General features: G+C 47.2%; 1 protein-coding gene across 1 annotated transcript in view; it reads right to left on the bottom strand.

Annotated features, from left to right (window-relative positions):
• LOC307235338 (rho guanine nucleotide exchange factor 26-like) overlaps positions 1-22,449 on the bottom strand; it is a 31,592-nt gene that overhangs the window by 8,932 nt on the left and 211 nt on the right. Inside the window, exons 2-12 of the mRNA XM_080007380.1 lie at positions 20,292-21,849; positions 19,647-19,698; positions 18,430-18,572; positions 15,203-15,259; positions 13,041-13,201; positions 9,637-9,789; positions 9,415-9,544; positions 7,931-8,005; positions 7,357-7,446; positions 5,940-6,094; positions 492-701 (exon numbers count right to left, since the gene is read on the bottom strand). Of these exons, the coding sequence (XP_079863506.1) occupies positions 492-701; positions 5,940-6,094; positions 7,357-7,446; positions 7,931-8,005; positions 9,415-9,544; positions 9,637-9,789; positions 13,041-13,201; positions 15,203-15,259; positions 18,430-18,572; positions 19,647-19,698; positions 20,292-21,725 (2,660 nt within the window). The 5' untranslated portion in view covers positions 21,726-21,849. The remainder of the gene's footprint in view (positions 1-491; positions 702-5,939; positions 6,095-7,356; positions 7,447-7,930; positions 8,006-9,414; positions 9,545-9,636; positions 9,790-13,040; positions 13,202-15,202; positions 15,260-18,429; positions 18,573-19,646; positions 19,699-20,291; positions 21,850-22,449) is intronic.

Here is a 22,449-nt window from a genome sequence, read left to right as displayed (position 1 = left end):
GAAAGCATTTGGGATTTGGTGGGAGAACTGAAATGATGGCGTAGGAAACGGGGTAGTCGACGGTAAAATGTACGACAATAAAATCAGGTTCTGTGTGCACGTCCATTTCATTGGCATAATAGTCAAAATATGTATTTATGTCATTTATGCCGTATTCACTTGTTTTGGGGAGGGGGTTATAAGTGTCCTAGGGTTGCTTGCAAGGTGCTTATAAATTAAAGACAAGTAATTTAGGAATAAAAATATGTATTTACTTTTATTATTTTATTCTTTTTATATATTTTATTCTTATTTTTAGTCACTTATTCTTATTATGGGCAGCGGTAGAAGTTTGGTCTTGTAATTATGTCAAGGAAAGAAAAACAAATAGTAGGAATTAATAAACACAATAAATTGCTATTTTTATAAATATTTATATATACTATATATTACTAATTTATAAATAATCAAGTTTCAAGCAAAGCTGGAAAGAAAAATAAATCAAGACTTACATAAGCTCCGCCCCCAGGATCATAGGCACCTTCTCGCCGGAGTGGTTGCTACGGAAACGCAGGCGGAAAAGGTGGCTGGCGCCGGGCGGCCGCGAGCCCAGCATGCTGGCGGTGGTCCGGACCGGCGAGCGGTTCAGGTCCTCCGGCTGGCACGGCCCCACCCAAATCTGGTCCCGCAGGGCGTAGTCTATCACCGTGTAGCTGTCCTCACTGGGGGGAGGGCGGGAGGGAGGGAGGGAGGGAGGGAGATTCAATGTCACCGATTCTAAAGACGAGTCTTAAGTTGTAAACATTATAGAAGCTAAGGGACCAGAGCCACTACGTGGCCAGGTTTGACTCTTTTTGAGATTTGGTTCTTGACGAGTCGCTCATCAAAAAGGAGTCATTCTGAATGTGTTTCGACTGGTTGTTTGTTCGATTTAGTCGATGTAATGCACGAGGGAGGACTCCCCGAATGATGAACGAGAGTCAGATTCATTCATTCTCACTCTCTCTGACCCACTCGCTGAACTGAACTTAAGGAGCTGGTTGGGCTCGTAGCTCGTGGCTCTTTTCGTGTGTGTGAATCCCGATTTCAGACGCTGAATGCCTGTGCCTTGGCTGCCGTTACCGAGTCACAGACGGAAAGAACGAATGCTCAAACGAACGACTCTTATGCCGGAGTCACTCCCGTCTCGTTTCAAACATGTGTGCGCTTCGACCGAATCGTTTGCGCGTCGCCCATCTCTACTATACGTTCGCGAAGCAGGCCTCCAATCAGGGGGTCCGGGGATTGGAATTTCTGAACAAACCAAAAGGCAAATCCAGGAAAGAAAAAAGAAAAACAAACACTCCCCTTCCTCAACAATCTCCCGAGGTTGAACTTTCAGCGCCGGGCGGAGCTCGTTTTAGTGGAAGGGAGGCTGCGTAGAAGGGTCCAAAGCCAGGTCCGCGGGTAAAAGCCTGGACTCGTTCCCATGAGCAGCTGGATCTCATTGTGGCCCTCGGCCCCTCTGTGCTCGCTGTGCATCAGAAACATCTGGGACTCGTTGAAGCGGTACCAGGAGAAGCCGCGGAGCTGAACTCCACCCGAGCCCCTGACCACCCCCGCCCCCCGGAGCGAGGTGAAGCAGCTACTGGGGGAAGCTAAGTGTGCTCTCTTGGTTGCTTCTTCATAAACTATGTTGATATATTGGGAGGAGCAGGAGGTATTTCCAGAAACGACTCCGCTACTTCAGGACCCGACACTTGACTTTGGGAGCCAAGTTATAAACCATGCATCGGCTGTCGGTTGCCAAGCCTGTCAAAATGGTTGCCGTATTTCGATCGTTTTGGAATTGAGTGATTACCGTCCTATATCATTACAACCCATATTTCAATGTCAAGGAAAGCGGAAATATATGAAAACATTTTTCTACTTTTGGACGATATGCTATGATCTTTTGAACAGTTTGTCTCGTTTAAAGGTCACTGCTACCATCAATATCTTGAGGTCAAACTTTTCTTTTTAAACTGTCTTTGAACCACTGTATGTTAAAAAGTTTTGCTCATATGCCTGTTTATTACATTTTGAGTTTCTAAACAGACTCAAGTATATATATATATATATATATATATATATATATATATTTTTTTATTATATATGAAAAGTGGTTGACAATGGGGCACGGGGCCAGGGGCGTTGCTGGGATGCAAAGCCATCGGGGGCTCAGCCCAACCAGGCTCTGCTTCAGGCAGACTGGGGGTTGGGTGTAAGACAGCGATGGAGAAAGCGTCCCCGTTACGCATGGTGCTGTACATACGCCGTGCTGTGAATAGCCCCCAATCTTAAATAGCCCCGCAGGACGGGCTCTGCGGGGCTATTTAAGATTGGCGGATATTCAGAAAACCCCTAACGACGCCACTGCACGGGGCAACGGGGTTGACAACGGCCCAATTCTGGTTGCCCGGGGCAACTGGGCAACCGTCGATGTCCAGCCCTGTACAGGCTGTGTTGTCAGCGTACATTTGAAACTCCTCTACAAGGACGGAGCAACAGCTCGGCATCCCGGTCTCAAGGGCCGAGAGGAGGAAGGAAAGAATCCACGGCGGGTCAGGAGGTTCCACGCGGGATTGGTGTCACTAGAGCGACCTCCTCCGTCACTCAGCTCCAAGCCACAATCCACTGCCCCCAAACATCCCCTCCGAGGAAGAGGAGGAGCGGGGGTACGAGCGGAGGAAGAGGCGTCAGGGAGATGGACATCAGAGGCGGGAGAAGCACGGGGAAGGGTGAGAAGATAGAACGAGCCCTTCCGACGGAATCTCTTCCCTGAACCTCTGTGCTCTTCGTGGAGTCTGACGATGCAAGTATTTGAATATTTAAATAATAATTCCTTTGTTCCAGAACTGATCAGTAATGGGCGAAGGTGCAAAGCAAGCCACAGTCACCGACCTTGAAAATATTTTGAGAGATTGACTGGCCTACAATTGTATGTATATGATTATATGTTATATGTGGAAAAATGTGTTCCAACTCCATCGTGATCCTGGGCAAAATAATAATCAGATTTTTAATGCTCTCCAATCGAAACGACAGGGTTTATGACCATAAAGCGCATCAATATCAGACATTTCTATTCAGGGTTTTTTTCTTTTTTATCTTTTATTGATAAATCCCATAAAAAAATAAAAAAAAAGTTTTTTTCTGGAGTGAATTTTTATATACAGCATAGAAATAAAAACTTATTTTATTATTATTATTATTATTATTATTTTGTTATTATTATACTCCTCTTTTTTATTATTAATAAAACTTAGTTTTTCTTATTTCTTGCTGGTCTAGGAGCTTAATTTGGGACAAGATCTGTAGAACGAGATATTGCGTTATTAAATATTTTTATATTGAATAAATAATCTTTAAATGCTCCCAGACTTGCTGAGATTGTATCTGGCAGAGACTGTATCATTGGGTTTTTTTTTTCGGACTACGCCGCATTTAGCTCACACAGGGCCCCAACACTTGGGGCCCCTGCAGCCAAAATATCTGGAATGCCACTGACATGATGCTGTGGAATGGAGTGGGCGGGATTTTGACATGCCGGTGTGTTGGCTGGCGTAGGAGGGTGGCGGTACCTCGACGATGTCTCATGGGAAGTAGAAAAGGTAGGCATAGATTGTTAACAGCGAATTTCCTCCTGCAGAAGCGCGGGAGGAACTTGAATGTTAGGGAGCGTTCGAGGGCCTTTTCCTCCCCCCGACAACTGGACGAGTCGAACCACACGAACCTCAGCGGAATGAGAAGGATGCAGCTGCCTGAACTGATAACACAGCGATCCAGCACACGTCATCGGGACGGCACCAGCCTCCGTCCAACATGCAAGCAGTACACACACACACACACACACACACACACACACACACACACACACACACACACACACACACACACACACACACACACACACACACACCACACCACACCACACCACACCACACCACACCACACCACACCACACCCAGTCTCGTCAGGTTCAGTGTTATGCAGAAAGCCATTGAGTGGAGTGGAACAAACCGAGGAAAACAAAAAGACGTGTGGGATGAACGTGCAACGTAATTACAAACCACGGAGCAACAATGGCCCAAAAACATGGAAATAGAGGGGAGGAGAGCAGGGGGGGAAAGAACTCAACAATAGCCGCGGCGGGATGAGTGGAAAGAGCGGATCCAGCTGCTGGGGCTGCTTGTTACGTAAGTGTCCTGCAGAGCCTCAGCGCTGGACCAGAGCTGTAGTCGAGCGCTCGAACACGGACGTGAAGCCTCGGTGACAGGACACCGACCGGCGGCAGGATGTCGGCGTCTCTGCAGGATCTTTTTTATTTTTTATTTTTGTACGATCCGAGATTTATTCTGTTTATTTAGCGTGAATATTTGAGGAATGTTTTGAATTTTCTTCTAGGAATTGTTATTCTTAAAGTGCTGAGCTCCGCCGAGTTTCGGTTTGGGGCTTGAGTCCCTGCGGCCGAAGTGGGTGTGGGTTCCAGTCCTGCCTTGCTGGAGGGCGTAGGCCTGTACACTGCACTTTAACCTGTTTCCCCTGCGTTTCCAGCTCCTTTTATCTGTCAAGTCAAGTGGACGAGACCAAATGAAACCAAAATAATACCTGAGGGTTTCTTTTGGCACTGGAGAACCCCCCAGCGCTACAACGCGTGAACAAATGACCATGGTCTGTACTGGTTGGTGTGTGTGTACTGGTGTGTACTGGTTGGTGTGTATACTGGTGTGTGTACTGGTTGGTCTGTGTACTGGTTGGTGTGTGTGTGTGTGTGTGTGTGTGTGTGTGTGTACTGATGTGTACTGGTTGGTGTGTGTACTGGTGTGTACTGGTTGGTGTGTGTACTGGTGTGTACTAGTTGATGTGTGAACTGGTTGGTGTGTGTACTGGTGTGAACTGGTTGGTGTGTGTACTAGTGTGTACTGGTTGGTGTGTGAGCTGGTCCAGCTCCAGTGTTCCAGTTCGACTCCACAGATCAAATCAAACCAATATTTTAACAGCTTTTCTCAACCCCTAACCACACACACACACACACACACACACACACACACACACACACACACACACACACACACACACACACACACACACACACACACACACACACACACACACACACACACACACACACACATACACACACATACACACACACACACACACACGACAACTCCCCGTCTGAAATCCCTAAAATACAGACAAAATAACCTGGCGTGCCACCGAGCTGCTGCCAGATTCCGGATCAGATTTCCAGAAAATAAAGTCACATGGTACGATTTTATGATTCCGAGGAATTCGTACGATTAGTTCCAGACGAGAATGGAGAGAATGGCGGGAAAGGAGTTTTTTTTTTTTTTTTAAATGGTGGAAGTAAACAAACGGCCACAGAATACACTCACACACCAAATAGAAACCACATTGTTTCAAGGAAGATCTCCTGCCTCTGAATGGCAACAGACGAGGGAAAAACACATCGACAGACGGAATAAATCAACTTCAAAGAGCCAAAAGAGAAGAAGCGGGTACACACACACACACACACACACACACACACACACACACACACACACACACACACACACACACACACACACACACACACACACACACACACACACACACACACACACACACACACACACACACACACACCTTTACCAAGTAAAGATAGTATAACTCTACTGTCTTACAGGCTGGTGTTGAACCTGGCTGCGGATCAAATGTTCGGCTCTTTTTTTTTTTTAACTAAAAAGATTCCTTACATTTTTTTTCCCTCTGTTGGTGGCATGGTGCGTCACATGCATGACGCGCAGCTCTATTTGATTTGCAAATCGAAAACCAGTGCATCGAAAAGCCGAGACTCAGTGAATTGAGACGTGTGCACCGAGGTCCAGAAGCTCCAGCCCGTCGAGCGGGCGGGGCGGCGGGGCGGGGCTCACCTCTTCTTCCTGGTGACGATGAGGACGTCGTTGAAGAGGAAGAAGTAGACGTGTTGCCGAGCCGTTCGCTTCAGGAAGATGCCGTTGTCCTCCACGAAGGCCGTGAGTTCTCCTCTCTTCACCATCCACCGGGAGGAGGACACCAGCGGGAAGGGCTGCAGGGGGCACAGGGGCTCGTTTCGTTATCATGGGTCCATTTGTCGTACGAGTGCTACTTCCTGTGTTACTTCCGTTTATATGCTCACATATACTTTTGTTTCGTTTTTAATTCCATGCACCCTCTCGCTTGCACGTTTATTTTTTGTTTTTTTTCTTATATGTATTATTTACCGTCTTTACATTTTTTTCTTCATATACAAATTCATCCATTACCTCGCTATTTACGGCCCCTGGCTGCACAGCTGTCTCTGTGGCGCAATTGGTTAGCGCGTTCGGCTGTTAACCGAAAGGTTGGTGGTTCGAGCCCACCCAGGGACGACCTTCTTTTATGCATGGATCAGTAGTGTTATCTTTTTACACAAAGTCAACACAGCGTGTGTGTGTGTGTGTGTGTGTGTGTGTGTGTGAACAGCTGGCTATGCAGAGTGTGAGAATGTTCACGAGACACGTTTGAATCCCAAATGTGCGAACAGACTTTTCTCTCACACTCAGTTTCTGTACACGACTGTGGTGTGTGTGTGTGTGTGTGTGTGTGTGTGTGTGTGTGTGTGTGTGCGTGCGCGAGGAACAGGAACCCCCTGAGCCCAAAGCACCACACAGCCACTCGCCAAACACTAGTCACCTCGTCGGTGCCGGATGTTTAAGCGAGGAGCGTGCGCATCACAGGGAGTTGGTGGAGATAAAGCTCGGAAACGAAATGTAACATATGCACTGAGCACAGCAGCTCATCCATTTCAATCATGTTTTCTAATCTCCTTCCAACGTGCTCGCCGTCCATGTGCGGTGAGGATTAAGCGTTCGCTACAGCCGGGTTTTTACTTTTTAGGACCATTTTGTTTTGGACAGATCGTGAACAACATTTCAAATAAGACAGATTTTTGGACAAGTCACCCCTCAAGTTCTTGAGCAGAAGGCTTTGGGGTTTAGAGCATCACAAACGTTGACTCTGAGGCGGAAGAATTTGACCAATTTTGACAGAATATATAGCGGAATAAAACTAATAAAACATAAAACAAATGATGCTGAAATTACAACCTCATCATTTCAAATGTAAGACTCAGGATCTAATATTTGTAAAGCTCAATTTATCTTTTACAAATATAAGCGTAATTGTAAATATTGTTTTTGGTAAAAAAAAAAAAAAAAAAAAAAAAAAAAAAAGGGAATTTCAGACATTTTAAGGACCCTTTTTAAGAACACACTGAAAATAAACTTGTTACAATTCTAATGATTATTAATCTAAAGATCATTTTCAAACCTTGATCTTGAACTCCAGCTGGGAGTTGATGGTGTACATCATCTCTGTTCTCTCCATGGTGCGAGCGCCCTCGTTGCATTTCCGAACCACCTACAAGCAAACATTCAAATAAGGAGAATGAGAGAATTCAAGATAAAACAAACAAAAAAAAAGCACAAAATAAGACGGAGGAATTAATAAAGCGCGTTCACAATTACACAACAAGGTGCAGCCAAATAAATTACTTAATAACACTAATAAATTCAAATCTGTTTATTTGTCAAAGTAAATTTTAATATACGAGGAATTTGCAATGGTAATATAAAAAAATTAATATAAAAAAGCTTGACAAAAAAAATTGCCACATATACAAAAAAAAAGGCAAAACAAAAGAAACTGGTAAAAGTCCAAAACATACAAAAACAGCCATATAAATACATTCAAAAAATTGCCAAATACAAAAAAAAATAGCTAAAAACAAAAATAATAATAATAATAAAAATTGCCAAAAATATACAGAATATATATTTGTTGAAAAGGTAAATGAATATAAATAAAAACAAATATAACATTAAGAGCCCTCCCGCCCACGAACCTTGCTGATGGCTTGTAAGGCCTTCTTGCATTCCTCGTAGCCGTCAGAGTCTTTTGGGGTTTTTTGACAAATGGTCTGCAAAGAGATGAAGTCACAGAGCGTGTCACCTCTGATCAACCACACATCCGCGGAGACGCGCGGCGACGTTCAACAGCGTAAGAACCCTCGCCCGATAAAACATCCAGGCCTAAATAGAGCGGTGGGAAACAAGAGAATGAATGAAAAAAGAAAAAAAAGGAAAAAAAGGAAAAGAACTTTCTCAGGATCCCAAAAACCCTCTGGGTGGACGAGCTTAAACCCTTTCAGCTCCCAGGGGAGGGACGAGCAGAGGATGGGGCCAAAGTGGAGGCGGAGGCTTTTGGCGCCAAGAGGAGACAGAAACCAGAGGAACCCAAAAATGTAAGCAGCCTTGAATTACCATTTTGGGTGTAAAAGACATGAAACACACGGTGGTGTGAGAAGGGAATTATGGGTAACAAGGCGTCTTTCCAAGAAGAGTACGTTTGAGCACTGAGGCCAGTATCGGCCATATGTGTTTTTAGCCATTGTCGGATCCAGACAATCTTTTTTCGATTTTTGCACTTAAGGTCTTAAGGTCTTGCGTCGTCCAACGTTGTGTAAAGCGGTGTTGCCAGGTAAACAAACGCTGCCTCCAAAGACGGAAAAATAAAGTTCTTTTGAGTTTTCCCAATTCTAAATCATGTTGGCGAAATCCAGGGATGACCTGATGCTCCTCATTGATTTATTCCATTTATTTTATATCATTCCTTCTTAAAAACAACTTGCCAGTACCGGCTGTATGTGTATTTAGACATTGTCGGATCTAGACAATTTTCTTTCGATTATTGAACTTACGAACGTCTTGCGTCGTGTAACGTTGTGCAAAGCGCTGTTGCTATGTGTTTTTGAAGGTAACGAAGGCTGCCTCCAAAGACGGAAAAACAAAGCTCTTTGAGTTTTCCGATTCTCGCAAATTGCATTTCTTTTTTTATTTTTATTATTGTTCTTAAAAACACCATAGTACAACGTACTCCTGACTCGTTCTCCTCCTACCATATGTGAAGAGGCCATATTTTGCACGACGCGGCTTTAAAAGGAGATTGAGGTAGAGGTTAAAAAAAAATAATAAAAAAAAAAAAAAAAAAAGGAGAAGCAGATCTTTGGAACCGACGGAGGGATGAGTGGAAAAAAAAAAAAAAAGGATTTATCTTTTTTTAGAAAAGGAGTACGGAGAAGGAATTTTATTGGCAAGAGGAGGAGACGAACTTGAGCGCAAACAGTCCATCGAAGGTGGTGATGGAAAGAAGGGGGAGGCAGGTAGGGGGTGAGGGAGGGAGGGAGGGAGGGAGGAGGGTGGGAGGCAAACCTCCCAAGTCTCCCAAAATGTAGAAAGCAGGAGAGGAGGGAGGAGGAGTTCAAACGTCCCCCCGTCCACTCGGTCCAAAACAAGTGATTCGCGTGCGTTTCTCCTGGAAGGAACCTACGTCCATGAGCAGCGGCAGGCGGGTGATCCTCTGCATGGGCAGGATGAGGAAGGAGATCATGGGGAGGTTCCTGCAGTCCGGGTGGCCCTCTATCCGGGTCAGAACCTCCTTGAAGGCCGGGCTCTTGGACCTGCGGGAGGAGCACAGAACCGCAGAAGAGTGTCAGGGCACCGGCGGCCATGTTGGATCCCCAGCCCCCTCTTTGCCAACCCCCCCACGTACACCAGCCTCTGCAGGGTTCTCTGCTGGTAGACCTCGTTGGAGCAGTAGGTGACGTAGGGGTCGAAGTTGGACTGGGCGTGCTTGTAGACGATGTCGCTGACGCGGTCGATGACGATGTTCTGCTGGTGCCGCTCCTCCAGCTCCCGGAAGAACCTGGACGGAGGCCGGGAGTTAGTTAAGTCGGGGACGCAGCTCGGGTGGAGTCGGGAGCTCCGGCCAGGGGGGGGGGGGCGGGGCGGCGGAGATCTAGGGGCTAGGATGCACCGACAGACACAAAGCCCGGAAGGCCCCTCTCACACCTCGGCTCCCAGCCTTCGTGCGGGATTCGCGGGCACCCTGTCAGGACCCCTGAAATAGACGACACAAAGGGCGCTTCCTCTTCCTGCGCTCGGCCAGATGGCGGCTCTCATGGCGCGAGCAGATGATGCCATGTTCCAAGGTGACAAACAGGAAGCTGCAGGACGGACACAGGAAGGCGACCTTGGAGGTGCTGGATCTGCCGCCAACTTCTCATCTGCGGAGACACCTCCGCCGACCTTCTCATCAGCTGTTACGCCACCTCCGACACCAACCCCCTCCCCCCCACAAGCCGTTCATCCTCAACCCCACCCACCCCTTCCATACACACACATTTGGGGTCTGCCGTGAAGCACTTTATTAGATCTGGGAGTTTGAAACGTCCCCCTGAACACATGTCCAGCCCCAGGACCTCTGATCTGATCCATGCCCTAACACACACACACACACACACACACACACACACACACACACACACACACACACACACACACACACACACACACACACACACACACACACACACACACACACACACACACACACACACACACACACACACACACACACTGCTGCATCAGCTGTTGGTGTAAAGATGCTGAATGACAAAAGGTGTTAAAACACTCAGCCTTCTGCAATACTGAATTTATAGATTTATATTGTTCCAACCACTTTCACCATGCGAACAATGTGAATACCCCCGATCGAAATCCGCAAGTCTGAAATCTCCAAACTGTGTAGATTTAATAAAAGATTTGTAGATTTAAAACATTTGAATTATCAGCGGCAGCACTAAGCAAAGTGCAATTACTGAAGTTTTAACTATGTTCACATGAAGTATCTGTGTAAAAGGTCGTACGGGAAACACTGCTCAGCCTCAAAAAAACAATTTTTTTTCCCCTCTGATCTTGTGTTCAGCAGCCAAATGTGTCAGGTTAATGGTGTGTGTTTAACCCTGGAGCCACACACACAGTGTCTTTCCTATGTTTGACTATCACTGTCATCTTGTTGAACCAGTCTCTCTCTCTCTCTCTCTCTCTCTCTCTCTCTCTCTCTCTCTCTCTCTCTCTCTCTCTCTCTCTCTCTCTCTCTCTCCCTCTCTCTCCCCCTCTCTCCCCCTCTCCGCAAGTCAGAACGAACAGCTCAACACCCTCAGTCAGGTTTTCTGCAAAACAAAACCAAAAGTGAATCCGACGTTTGGCCGCCGGCAGAGGCTCTTTTGTCTTCATAAGGATGTTCTAACGCACAGAGAATTGAAAACATTGCATCAAAATGACACAAAGCCCGAATCCTGAGCCGAAAGTGAGAAGTGAGCCCCGTTTCCGGTGGGACGAGAAGTGCATCTTTCCGTGTTCGGGGTGACCCGGTGAGAAAGGCTCACGACGACTGTGAGTGTACGCCACTCCTCCGGACGGAGAGGAGAGCCGCTCATCCCTCCCCGTGAGTCACAGAGAACCGACGGCTTCTCACCCGCCTCCTTCATCCAGAATTGCTGATCGAGCGCCGAGACAGCACAACCGCCGCAAACCGCCTCGCAACGCCATTAGCGCATTCTTCAGTCGGGATGACAAACAAGCGGCGGGCAGCGACAATGATTAGCCGGCGGCGAGGCTCCGACGCGACGCGCGCTTTTGTTTGTTTCCCGCCGACCCTTGGCGCCGTTCCAGCCCCCTCGCTCAGGTCCCGCGGCAGCCTCCCCACCCCGGCGCCGCGCCGCTTACCCACAATGCTCGGCGAAAAAAAGCCCCACTTCACAGCGATCGCATCGGGGTCAGGCTAAGTGCCCCCGCATAACCAGGTGAAAATAAATAATAATAATAATAATAATAATAATAATAATAATAAAAACGGCTTCATATTCACCACGGATGGAGTGAGCGCGGTTCAGCAGCCGTATGAAGGGCGGCGGTTGAACGAGTCCAAAACGCGGCCTCTCGCGTCGGGACCGAAGCCATAACAAGTTTCCTCCGTCAGAATAAACACAACTCGAGAGTATTGTTCTTCGCACTGCGCTGACACCAGCGCCACGCGGCTTCCTCCCGGGGATTAACGACACGCAACGCCGACGAGATGTTAACAGGGGCCCCGGCAGAAATTAGTTGCCCCGGGCGACTAGATTTCCGCCATGGTCAACCGATTTGGGACATTTTTGGAGGGCGAGCAGCTCTCTCGGTTGTTGCGGGCCGCGTTTCTCAGCGGAAGCAGTCGGCCTCGCGACTCGCAAACGACCCGTTCGCGGCGAACAAATCTTCAAAGCGGTTCCGGAGAGCGGAGTCACTCCGGCGAACGTGTCGGTCCACGACTTGCCGACCCGAAAGTAGCGACCGGGGCAAAACCGCTCACCGCGCGTTTTTCCCCAACCTCGCCCAACGAACCCAGAGCCACAAAATACAACGAATCATCTCCACTGACCGACTCTTCAAGAACCAAAAAGAAACGAAAAAACAGCTCAACATTTCATCACTCCTCACTCGGCGTACGTTATAAAATCAGTGTTCCGCCTCGATGTATCCTTCTATTTCTTTCGCAGCCGTGCACGGTGACACACAGGATACGATCCCAAAATAACCCCCCTCAGAGTCGCACGCGGTCCTCATCAGCCTGCCGGGGGCTTAATCTGCCATAATGAGTGGCTGCCCGGGCATCATCCCTGAGATAAGTATCACCCTGTTTTGAAATGATTAACATCCTGCAACCAGACCCCACAGCTGACGCAGAGAAAAAAAATGTACGTTCATTAATATGTTTCCTCTTTCTTGGTATGACGTTGTCAATATTGAAAAAGGGATCGCAAATTAGATCGGATCAATATCACTCTCAAATCGTTTTATTCTATTTTAAGTAGTGATCTCTAATAATATCTTGTTGTTTCTGATTCATAATTGTCATTCATAAATCCATAAAAATCACTATTATATATTGAGAGATGGGATATTATAATTACGTAGAACCTTTCACCACAAAAAAGGTTTGCCAATCATTTTTGTCAACCAAAAGCTGGTGCAGGGTTGCCAACTTGATGGATGTAAAATTGATCTTTTTCCCTCCTGACCGATGTAAAAATAAATAATAATAATAATAATGAAATGAACTGAGTTCAAACGTACTTCTTGCTGGCCTCGCAGACGTCGGCGATGTTGGAGAAGAGGTGGTGCTGCTCCGTCTTGGTCATGGCGTCGCTGAGCTCCGCAGAGTTCTTGAACATGCGGATCAGGATCTCCAGGCTGTGCAGGTACGAGTGCTCCGAGGAGATCACCTCGAAGATGGCCTGGAGGAGGGGAGAAGAGAAGAGAGGGAGGAGAGGGGACAAGAGAGGGAGGAGAGGGGACAAGAGAGGGAGGAGAGGGGACAAGAGAGGGAGGAGAGGGGACAAGAGAGGGAGGAGAGGGGACAAGAGAGGGAGGAGAGGAGACAAGAGAGGGAGGGGAGGGGACAAGAGAGGGAGGGGAGGGGACAAGAGAGGGAGGAGAGGGGACAAGAGAGGGAGGAGAGGAGAAAAGGAAACGAGGTGAGTGTGTTAGGGAAAGTAGAAGTAAACAATATATTGAGTGTTGAGGTGTTCACCATCCATTGACTCCCTCCCTCTCTCTCGACGGATAGAGACAGACAGACAGACAGACAAACAGACAGACAGACAGACGGCTAGAGTGATGAGATATATAGAATAATAAAGAAATATGAGTAAAAATAGAAAGAGGCAATATACAATAATAAAACAAATATAATTAAATACAAAAAATACAATACTCACTCCAATAAACCGAAAAATGAACAAGAAAAAAACACTAATTTGGCAAAACACAATAAACCTAAAAACTCACAAAAAGTTTGAAAAAGGGCAAAATGCAACAAACCAAAACATAAAAAATAAATCACAATTCAAAAACATGTGCAAGTTTGCACGCACGCACGCGCACACGCATACACACACACACACACACACACACACACACACACACACACAGTGTAGTGAAGGGTGTGAGTGAAGTTTGGGGTTGGATTGCTCAAAGGCACGTGGTATTTCTCAACAACCTGCCACAGACAGACAATATAGAAGCTGGGAATGTGGAGCGTGTTATGAACACATGAGTCAAATCCTAGTGAAGGGAAGATACAGTTTCAACATGTTAAAACACTCGCACTGTATGTTGCAATACTTTTGACATTATAAATGTTATAAGCATTTGGGGTTTTTTCCCCCACCCTGGTACCATATACACAGTATATATACAGACTCGTGTGTATATATATATATATATATATGTGGATATGTGTGTGTGTGTGTGTGTGTGTGTGTCCAATCCAAAACCTGGTTTGTGTTCTCCTCCTCAAGATATTTTCACTATATAAGTTATAGTATGTGTGTGTGTATATATATATATATATATATATATATATATATATGTGGATATGTGTGTGTGTGTGTGTGTGTGTGTGTGTGTGTGTGTGTGTGTCCAATCCAAAACCTGGTTTGTGTTCTCCTCCTCAAGATATTTGCACTATATAAGTTATAGTATGTGTGTGTGTATATGTGTGTGTGTGTGTGTGTGTGTGTGTGTGTGTGTGTGTGTGTCAATAAATGGCAAAATAAAAGCCCCCTGACCCAAATAAAAAAACACTTTATAAACTTTTATTTTGGGTTTCCTCATTTCCAGTGTGAGTCACTTAAATTCATCATACCCTCGTGTGAATCAGTCAGTTATGTGTGAATATATTTAAATAGCACCCCCGCACAAGGCAGTTTGAATAGATTTCATTTCAGTTGTTTATGAATAGATGGATTGACCGTTTAAAAACACGTGTCAGGAATGGTAAACTATTTTAAGCTAATAAATAGACATGCTTTCTCAGACAGAAGCATTTCCAACATTTCAGCCAATTTTTTAAAATAAATAATCTAAAAATTAATTCTGACTTATCCCAGTGATATTTTTTGAATTATAATCATGTTTATCATTGTTGATAATAATAATAATAATAAACACTTTTGTATGCTAATATTGTACTATGTATGTATGTATGTATGTATGTATGTATGTATGTATGTATGTATGTATGTATGTATGTACGTACTATGTAGTACAATATTAGTATATATATTGTAGTATAACTTAGAACTCACTAGTACCACATGCATGTAAATACTGTGGATGCACTTTTCTCTTCATTTTCTCTCAGATTTCAATGAGCAGGAACCACAAACTGCACCCAAACAGTGTTTTGGAAGCATTTTGATGACATTCCCCCTTTGATGACGTTTGAAACGCACCTCTTGTCTTTTCCGCTCCTCCACGCTCATCTTCTCAGACAGACCACTTTTCTTCACCTAAAAACAAAGCACAGATGTTAAATAACAAAAAAAATAATAATAATAATAAATAAATAAAAAATGCAGGAATTTAACTGAAACATCGTCATTTTATTCGGTTTTATATGACGTGACCACAGATGACGTGTTGATATATAAAATAATAAAATGAGATTTGTAAGGTGAAACTCCCGCAACCTCCGAACCGAACCAAACCACGCCTTCCGGCCAATAAGTCAGAGGAGCGCGGGGAGAGTTCGGGTTAATGTTTCACCCTCTCTCTCACTTGCTCACACATAGTTCTTTCCCTCTCCCTTTCTCTATCTTTGTCCGTGATGTTCTCTATCTTTTTTTTTTTTTTTTTTTTTTTTAAATCTCTCACACTCTCATAAAAAGGTGAATACTCATTTTTATTCATACGAAAAGCCAGGCCAGCCTCCTTAGAAGCCTAGTGCTCTCTCCTCCACGTCTTTTATTTTACTGTGTAGGGTTGTTTTTTTTTTATAAATATATAAATAAATCTCTCTCTTTTTTTTTTTTTTATAATAAATCCTTTTTTTATCATTTAATTGACAAAGAAATCCCATCTTCTTGGATGTATAAAACACTTGAATGTGTTTAGATCTCCTTTGATTAGTCTACGATTCAAACTTCTTAACTTTCCTCTCTTAAACCCTTGAAATAGAACAGAAAATAAATCTTCTTTTTAAATCTTTAAACTAATTTCCCATTGCAATTCTTTCAGAAGGGAGTAGGCGTGACAATCGTTTCTTGAGGGGGATTTTTTTTCTCCCCCCTTTTTTCACTGAGATTCACTACTTTGGCGTTGAGATTTGGCACTGGAACCGTCTCGAAACTCCGGAGGAGCGAGCGCTGTCATAAAAATCCTTGAATTGGGACACAACCTGGGAACAAACAGAGGAGCAGCAGACTAAACACGCGCACGCGCGCACACACACACACACACACACACACACACACACACACACACACACACACACACACACACACACACACACACACACACACACACACACACACACACACACACACACACACACACACACAGAGTTTGTCTTGTATTGTATTCTGTCACCTGTACTTGTGCCAACGCTTGTTCCATGATCTAATCTCTATAAAGCCAAAGTGGCAGTAGAAACATTTGGGCTATAAAAGCTTCGGTCCCTTGGCAGACGGCTATAAAAGCTTCGGTCCCTTGGCAGACGTCTGGCTTTTATTACGCCAAATGGACTTTGGAGTTTCACCCTCATAACAAAACGATTCAGGGGGTTTTTCCTTCCTGTTTACATACGCTGCCCTAAATTTTCTGGAAATGGTGAAACCAGTGGGTCAGGAATTAAGGAGCCCAATAATCCATGTGAATCCAAAATCCATGTCAACTTGCGTGTGTAACTCCATTACACACGCAGTACCAGGACCCGCCACTTCCCTTTGCGGTAACGGTAGCCGAGCTGGCAGCCATGCCTCAGCCGTCGGTTGCCAAGACCGAAAAAAATGTTTCTGTCAGGGAGGAGGAATATTAAGGAACCCAATGGGAGCATGTGAACCCAAAATCCACGTCGACTTCAACCCATTACGCGTGCATTACCATCACTAACTTTTTACCTAATGGTAGCCAAGTTGGCAATCATGCCTCAGATATCAGGTGCCAAGACTGACAAAATGGTTTCCAAATTGTAATGATTTTATAATCGGCTGATATCAACTCAACATAATTATAAACAGCGTCTCAGTATTGAGAGAATGGGTCAGCGAGCAGGAGTATTAAGGAACCCAACAATCCCTGTGGATCCAACATCCACGTCAATTTCATTCCATTTCACAGTCAACACCAGGACACGCCCGTGCCTCAGCTGTCGGTTGCCAAGACTGACAAAATGGTTGCGGGAATTTCAATCGTCCAATAATTGGGGGCAACTGGTCAAAACCATTTACAGGAAAATGGAGATTTCCCCTGGCCAATTCTCAAGAAATTAAAATGGAAAAACATTTAATTAAACCTAATAAAACATTTGACTTATTCATTTGACTGTCTTGCACCACATGCTCGTCTATTTTTTTTTTTTTTCTGCAGGGGAATTTGTCAAAGTGAAATATCTCAGGCTGCTTGTCTCTCTCTCTCTCTCTCTCTCCCCCTCTCCCTCCCTCCCTCCCCGGCAGCTGCAGATAAGAGCAAACATCAAGAAGCCGGAGAGGAGAACGCCCAAGTAGAACGCCGAGTCGAGACGTTTTCCCCTCCTGTTTATTTTTCCTGCTGCATCCCTCCATCCCCTGGCATTCCTCTCTGCGCGCTCCGTTATGTAACGCCCCAGCCACCGCACGGCCCTCCGGAGGCTGCATGTCGGGCATATTTTCACTCCAAACAATCCCGAGCGTTTTGTGGGACGGGACGGCGGACGGTCTGCTGCTTGTTTTTTGGCGGAGCCGAACCTCCCGTGCGCCCGGGGAGGGACGGGCGGAGCGACAGGCGGAGCGACAGACGGGGGGGGGGGGGGGGGGGGGGGAGGATGGGATTGAACAGTAGCCCGACCGGAAAAAAGAGCGGCATTCCTCACGGCACTGGTATTTAAACTCCCCACGCCCCCCTCCCAGAATCCAGTTCTACTGTATGTGTAGGTTGGTCTCTCTACCTCGAGAGAGAGAGAGAGAGAGAGAGAGAGAGAGAGAGAGAGAGAGAGAGAGAGAGAGAGAGAGAGAGAGAGAGAGAGAGAGAGAGAGAGAGAGAGAGAGAGAGAGAGAGAGAGAGAGAGAGAGAGAGAGAGAGAGCCTCACAATGCAGCGCAGGGCGGAGGTCGTGCAGGGACCTAAAGGCAGAAGATGTTCCGGCTCTTTCCTAATTTGATGCAGTTGGTGTCACGAGCGAGCGAATGAGTGAACCGGGGCTCGGTCAACGGAGAGTCGGTGAATCCAGACTCGGTGAATGGAGTCAGTGTCTGGCTGCGGCGACACAATCACACGCAACAAACCCAGCGACTCCTTTGGCCGATTAGAGGCGTTGAAATGTTTTCCTCAACACCAACAAATCGTTTGCGAGTCTCATAGCACTAGTGTGTGTGTGTGTGTGTGTGTGTGTGTGTGTGTGTGTGTGTGTGTGTGTGTGTGTGTGTGTGTGTGTGTGTGTGTGTGTGTGTGTGTGTGTGTGTGTGTGTGTGCACGTGTGCACGGACCACGGTGAGCTGGCTCCAGGAGGTGCGCAGGGGTCGGTACTGCACCACGATGTGCTGGTCGGGTGGAGGCTCCCTGGCCTCCGCGTCCTCGTCGGAGTCGTCGTGCAGAGCCTTCTCCTGGTAGTTCTGGTACAGCTCCTCCTCTGGAACACACAGGATGTAACACTACTGCATTAATAATACTACTGAATTAATGACACTACTACCATACCGACCTCAGATACACAGTTAGACATCGTAAAAACCTTACACTATTCAAAAACTCTAATACTACAACTGTACTACTGTTGCTACAACTACTACTACTGCTGCTGCTACTACCACTGCTGCTGCTACTGCTGCTGCTGCTGCTACTACTACTACCACTACAACTACTACCACTGCTGCTACTACTACTTCTACCATTGCTGCTACTACTGCTGCTGCAGCTGCTACTACTATCACTACTTCTACTACTACTACCACCACCACAACTCCTGCTGCTGCTGCTATTACCACCACCACCGCTACTGCTGCTACTACCACTGCTGCTGCTACTACTACTGCTACTACCACTGCTGCTGCTACTACCACCACCACTACTACTACTACTACCGCCACCACCACCACTACTGCTGCTTCTGCCACCACCACCACTACTGCTGCTTCTGCCACCACCACCACTACTGCTGCTTCTGCCACCACCACCACTACTGCTGCTTCTGCCACCACCACCATTACTACTACGACTGCTGCTGCTGCTGCTGCTACTACCACCACCACTACTACTGTACTACTACTACTGCTACTACTACCACCACCACCACTACTGCTGCTGTTTCTACCACCACCACCACTACCACAACTTCTACTACTGTTGCTGCTGCTGCTGCTGCTACTACTACCACTACTACTACTACTACTTCAAAACTTCAAACATCTCTAAGCTCTGTGACAATATACTGAAATGACATTTTGAATGAAACGTTATTTTCCTGTCAAGTGGAAAACCCTACACCATCAGCTCCACCTTCCAGGGCGTGTGGGGTGTTGAAATTCAAAACTATAGTACTTCAACCTAACTTAATAGATGGCTTTCATTTACATTGATAGAGGGAGCACATGTCTTAGATATAGTACATTTTAAAAACAACACAAGCAGAAAGCAGGAGTGAGGAGAGAGTGGAAATGAATATGAACAAAACAAGTTTGGAACAAGAAAAAATAACGTTTCTCACCTTCGCTGTCAAACGTGCGCTGACTGGTCAGTCTCTTTGTTTTATCCAAAGTCTGAAACAGACGTTACGCAATCACTTGGACTGAGGCTACAATGGACGGAGTGATGCACAGCTGCGCGCGCGCACACACACACACACACACACACACACACACACACACACACACACACACACACACACACACACACACACACACACACACACACACACACACACACACACACACACACACACACACACACACACACCTATAAGGATCGTATTCCACCACCACCTGTCCATGACCTCTGCCCTTTCTGGTTGACCTCTTACAATGAACCCTTGCTAAATTCAGGGCAACTGTTTGTGTGTGTGTGTGTGTGTGTGTGTGTGTGTGTGTGTGTGTGTGTGTGTGCATGAATGGGTGAAAACACACACATCACGTAGTCTAAGAAAAGCATTCATTAACTTCCTGAGGAATGACTGAAATGTCGCCCGTCTGGGTCCTCTCCTTTTAGCTGTGATGGTTTTTTCCAATTTCCCAACCGGTTCACAGCAAAACATAGAATCCACCACATTAAAATATCAACAAACGAATGGATTCAGAACTTCAATTTCCCATACGGATAATGTCAAAATCCAACGTTAGCCGTCGTAAGTACCAACCTTGTTCTTCCCCGGACTGGCTGGTTTTGCGGCAACGGGGCTGCTGGGCTTGACGGCTCCAGGACTGGCGGGCTTGGAGGTCTTGGGAGCGGCGGACTTGTCGGAACAAGGGCTGGTCGGGCTGTCAGGTTTGTCCTCGCTCTCCTGCAGTTCACCGAGGGCGGGCTGGGACGGCCGACCCGCCTTGAGGTCCGGAGACGGAGCCTCCGGGTCCACGCCGCTCACGACCGCCCTCCTGTAGGACGTGCTCCTGAGACCCCTCCTCAGGCTCTCGCTGTCCCCGTCCGTCCCCTCCGCCGGTCCCCCAGAGCCTCTGGAACCGGTGGAGAAAAAGCTCCCGGTCTCCACCATGCTGCGGGCTTTCAGAGAACGCTGCTTGGAGCCGTCCAGCCCCAGGAGCCCCGCGAGGCCGAGACCCTGCTGCCCGGACGGAGCCGCCCTGCTCAGCCTCGTGTCCGACACCAGGCCCTTGGGTATCAGCTGCTGCGTGCCCATCTTCAGGGCAGCGGCGCTGTGGGTGCTGAGGACGATGGAAGGAGTGGGAGAGGTGGACGGCGGCGACAGGGAGGGAGGGGAAGAGGCGGCGGAGGGAGACCTGGCGTCCCTGGCCTCGTGGGCGGAGGCGGACGACGACTGTCTGCTGAGTGACATCATCGTGTCTGCCGGCGACGGCGAGCACGGGGTGGGGGGGTCGGAGGAGGAGGTCAAGGAGGAGAGGGACGGGATGCTGGAGGTAGAGCTGTGGGAGGGGGTCGGGGTACGCCGGGCGGGGGGAGAGGGGCCGGGGGAGGGAGGGCGGGGCGAAGGGGGAGAGCGCGGGCCATGGTGGTTGTGGTTGTAGCTGTTGTTGTCGGGGCTGAGAGGGGAGAGGACGGGGGACGGCTCATCCGGGGGAGGAACTTCACAGGGGGACAAGCTGCTCCCAAAATCGATCTGGTCCCTGCGCAGGCCCGGCACGTAGGGACTGGACATGTGCTCCTGGGCGTCTTGAGGACCGGCGTCTGACCACCCGACAACTCTGTTCCCGTTCTTCCCTTTCTCATAGCTGCCGTTACGCGCCCGGTTGTCAAGCGACGCCGACCTGGCGTCGCCGGACATGAATTTGGACAGAGAGAAGCGTCCGTTTGACGCCCAGTGTCCGATGCTGATGCTGCGCACCACGCGGGTCTTCCTGGTGGGCTTGTTCAGGACATGTTTCAACACCGTGGTGTTCTTTCCCGCCGGGGCGCTGACCAGCCTCTCCACGGGCTGGCCCAGCGCAAAGGAGCACTTGTCGCCCACGGGGAAATCCGTGGTCAAGACCCCGTCTATCTGGTAGCTGAGGGGTCTGGGCTTGGCCTTGCCCGGGCTCCTGGAGCCGTGATAGTCCGTGCGTCGTTTCCACAAGGGAGTGATGTTGTTGTTGGACAGATCCACATCATTGGCGCCGTCCATGCCCCCCGCTGCGTCCTCCGCCGCTCTTCAGCGTCTTTTCCGGTCTCCCTGCTCAGTGTGACCCTCTCTGGACTCAAAGGTCACAGTGCAAACATAGCGACGCTGCACGCAGCTGGTCTGGACCCTGAGGACAAACAAACAAAAAAACAAGGGGACGCCAGGCCAGAGATTAGACAGAATCCATCGTGTCCAAATTCCCAAAGTTTACCTATGAACAAGGGGGTTTTGTAAAAGGGTGGATTCTGCATTTAACGGTCCCCAAAAATGTATCTGAGGGAAGAAGAAACCTCAGAAGACGAAAGGGAACCACGGACTGTCGCGTCAAGGCGAAGTCATATTATAGTCTGGAATAGGGCAATACTCTGCCTTTACATCATTCTCTCTCTCTCCCTCTCTCTCACAAAGTTTGGAAAAAGGGTAATTCATGCAACCTGGAATAGGCGCCAATATCATTGGGATGCCGTATTTAATTCCCCGCTTCATCTTCCTGAGAAGTGGAAACCTGTCCCCGTGGGTTTTGTTTATATTCTAACTTGTCTTTTTTTTTAACTTTTTAATTTTTTATTGCTGTATCGAGTAGTTTATACAAAGGCGCCGTTTTATTTGGTTCTGCTGTCCATCGTGACCGGAGAGATTCTCAATCTCAATGCGACTTTTGGTTGGAGAAATCTTAAATAAACAATCTATGTCCCTGGCTGCGAGCACAAATGCTTACCATTATAAT

This window comes from Zeus faber, assembly GCF_960531495.2.
Source record: "Zeus faber genome assembly, chromosome: 9".
Lineage (NCBI taxonomy): Eukaryota > Metazoa > Chordata > Actinopteri > Zeiformes > Zeidae > Zeus > Zeus faber.
The sequence above is the reverse complement of the archived record's forward strand: the minus strand, read 5'-3'. Positions and strand labels throughout refer to the sequence as shown.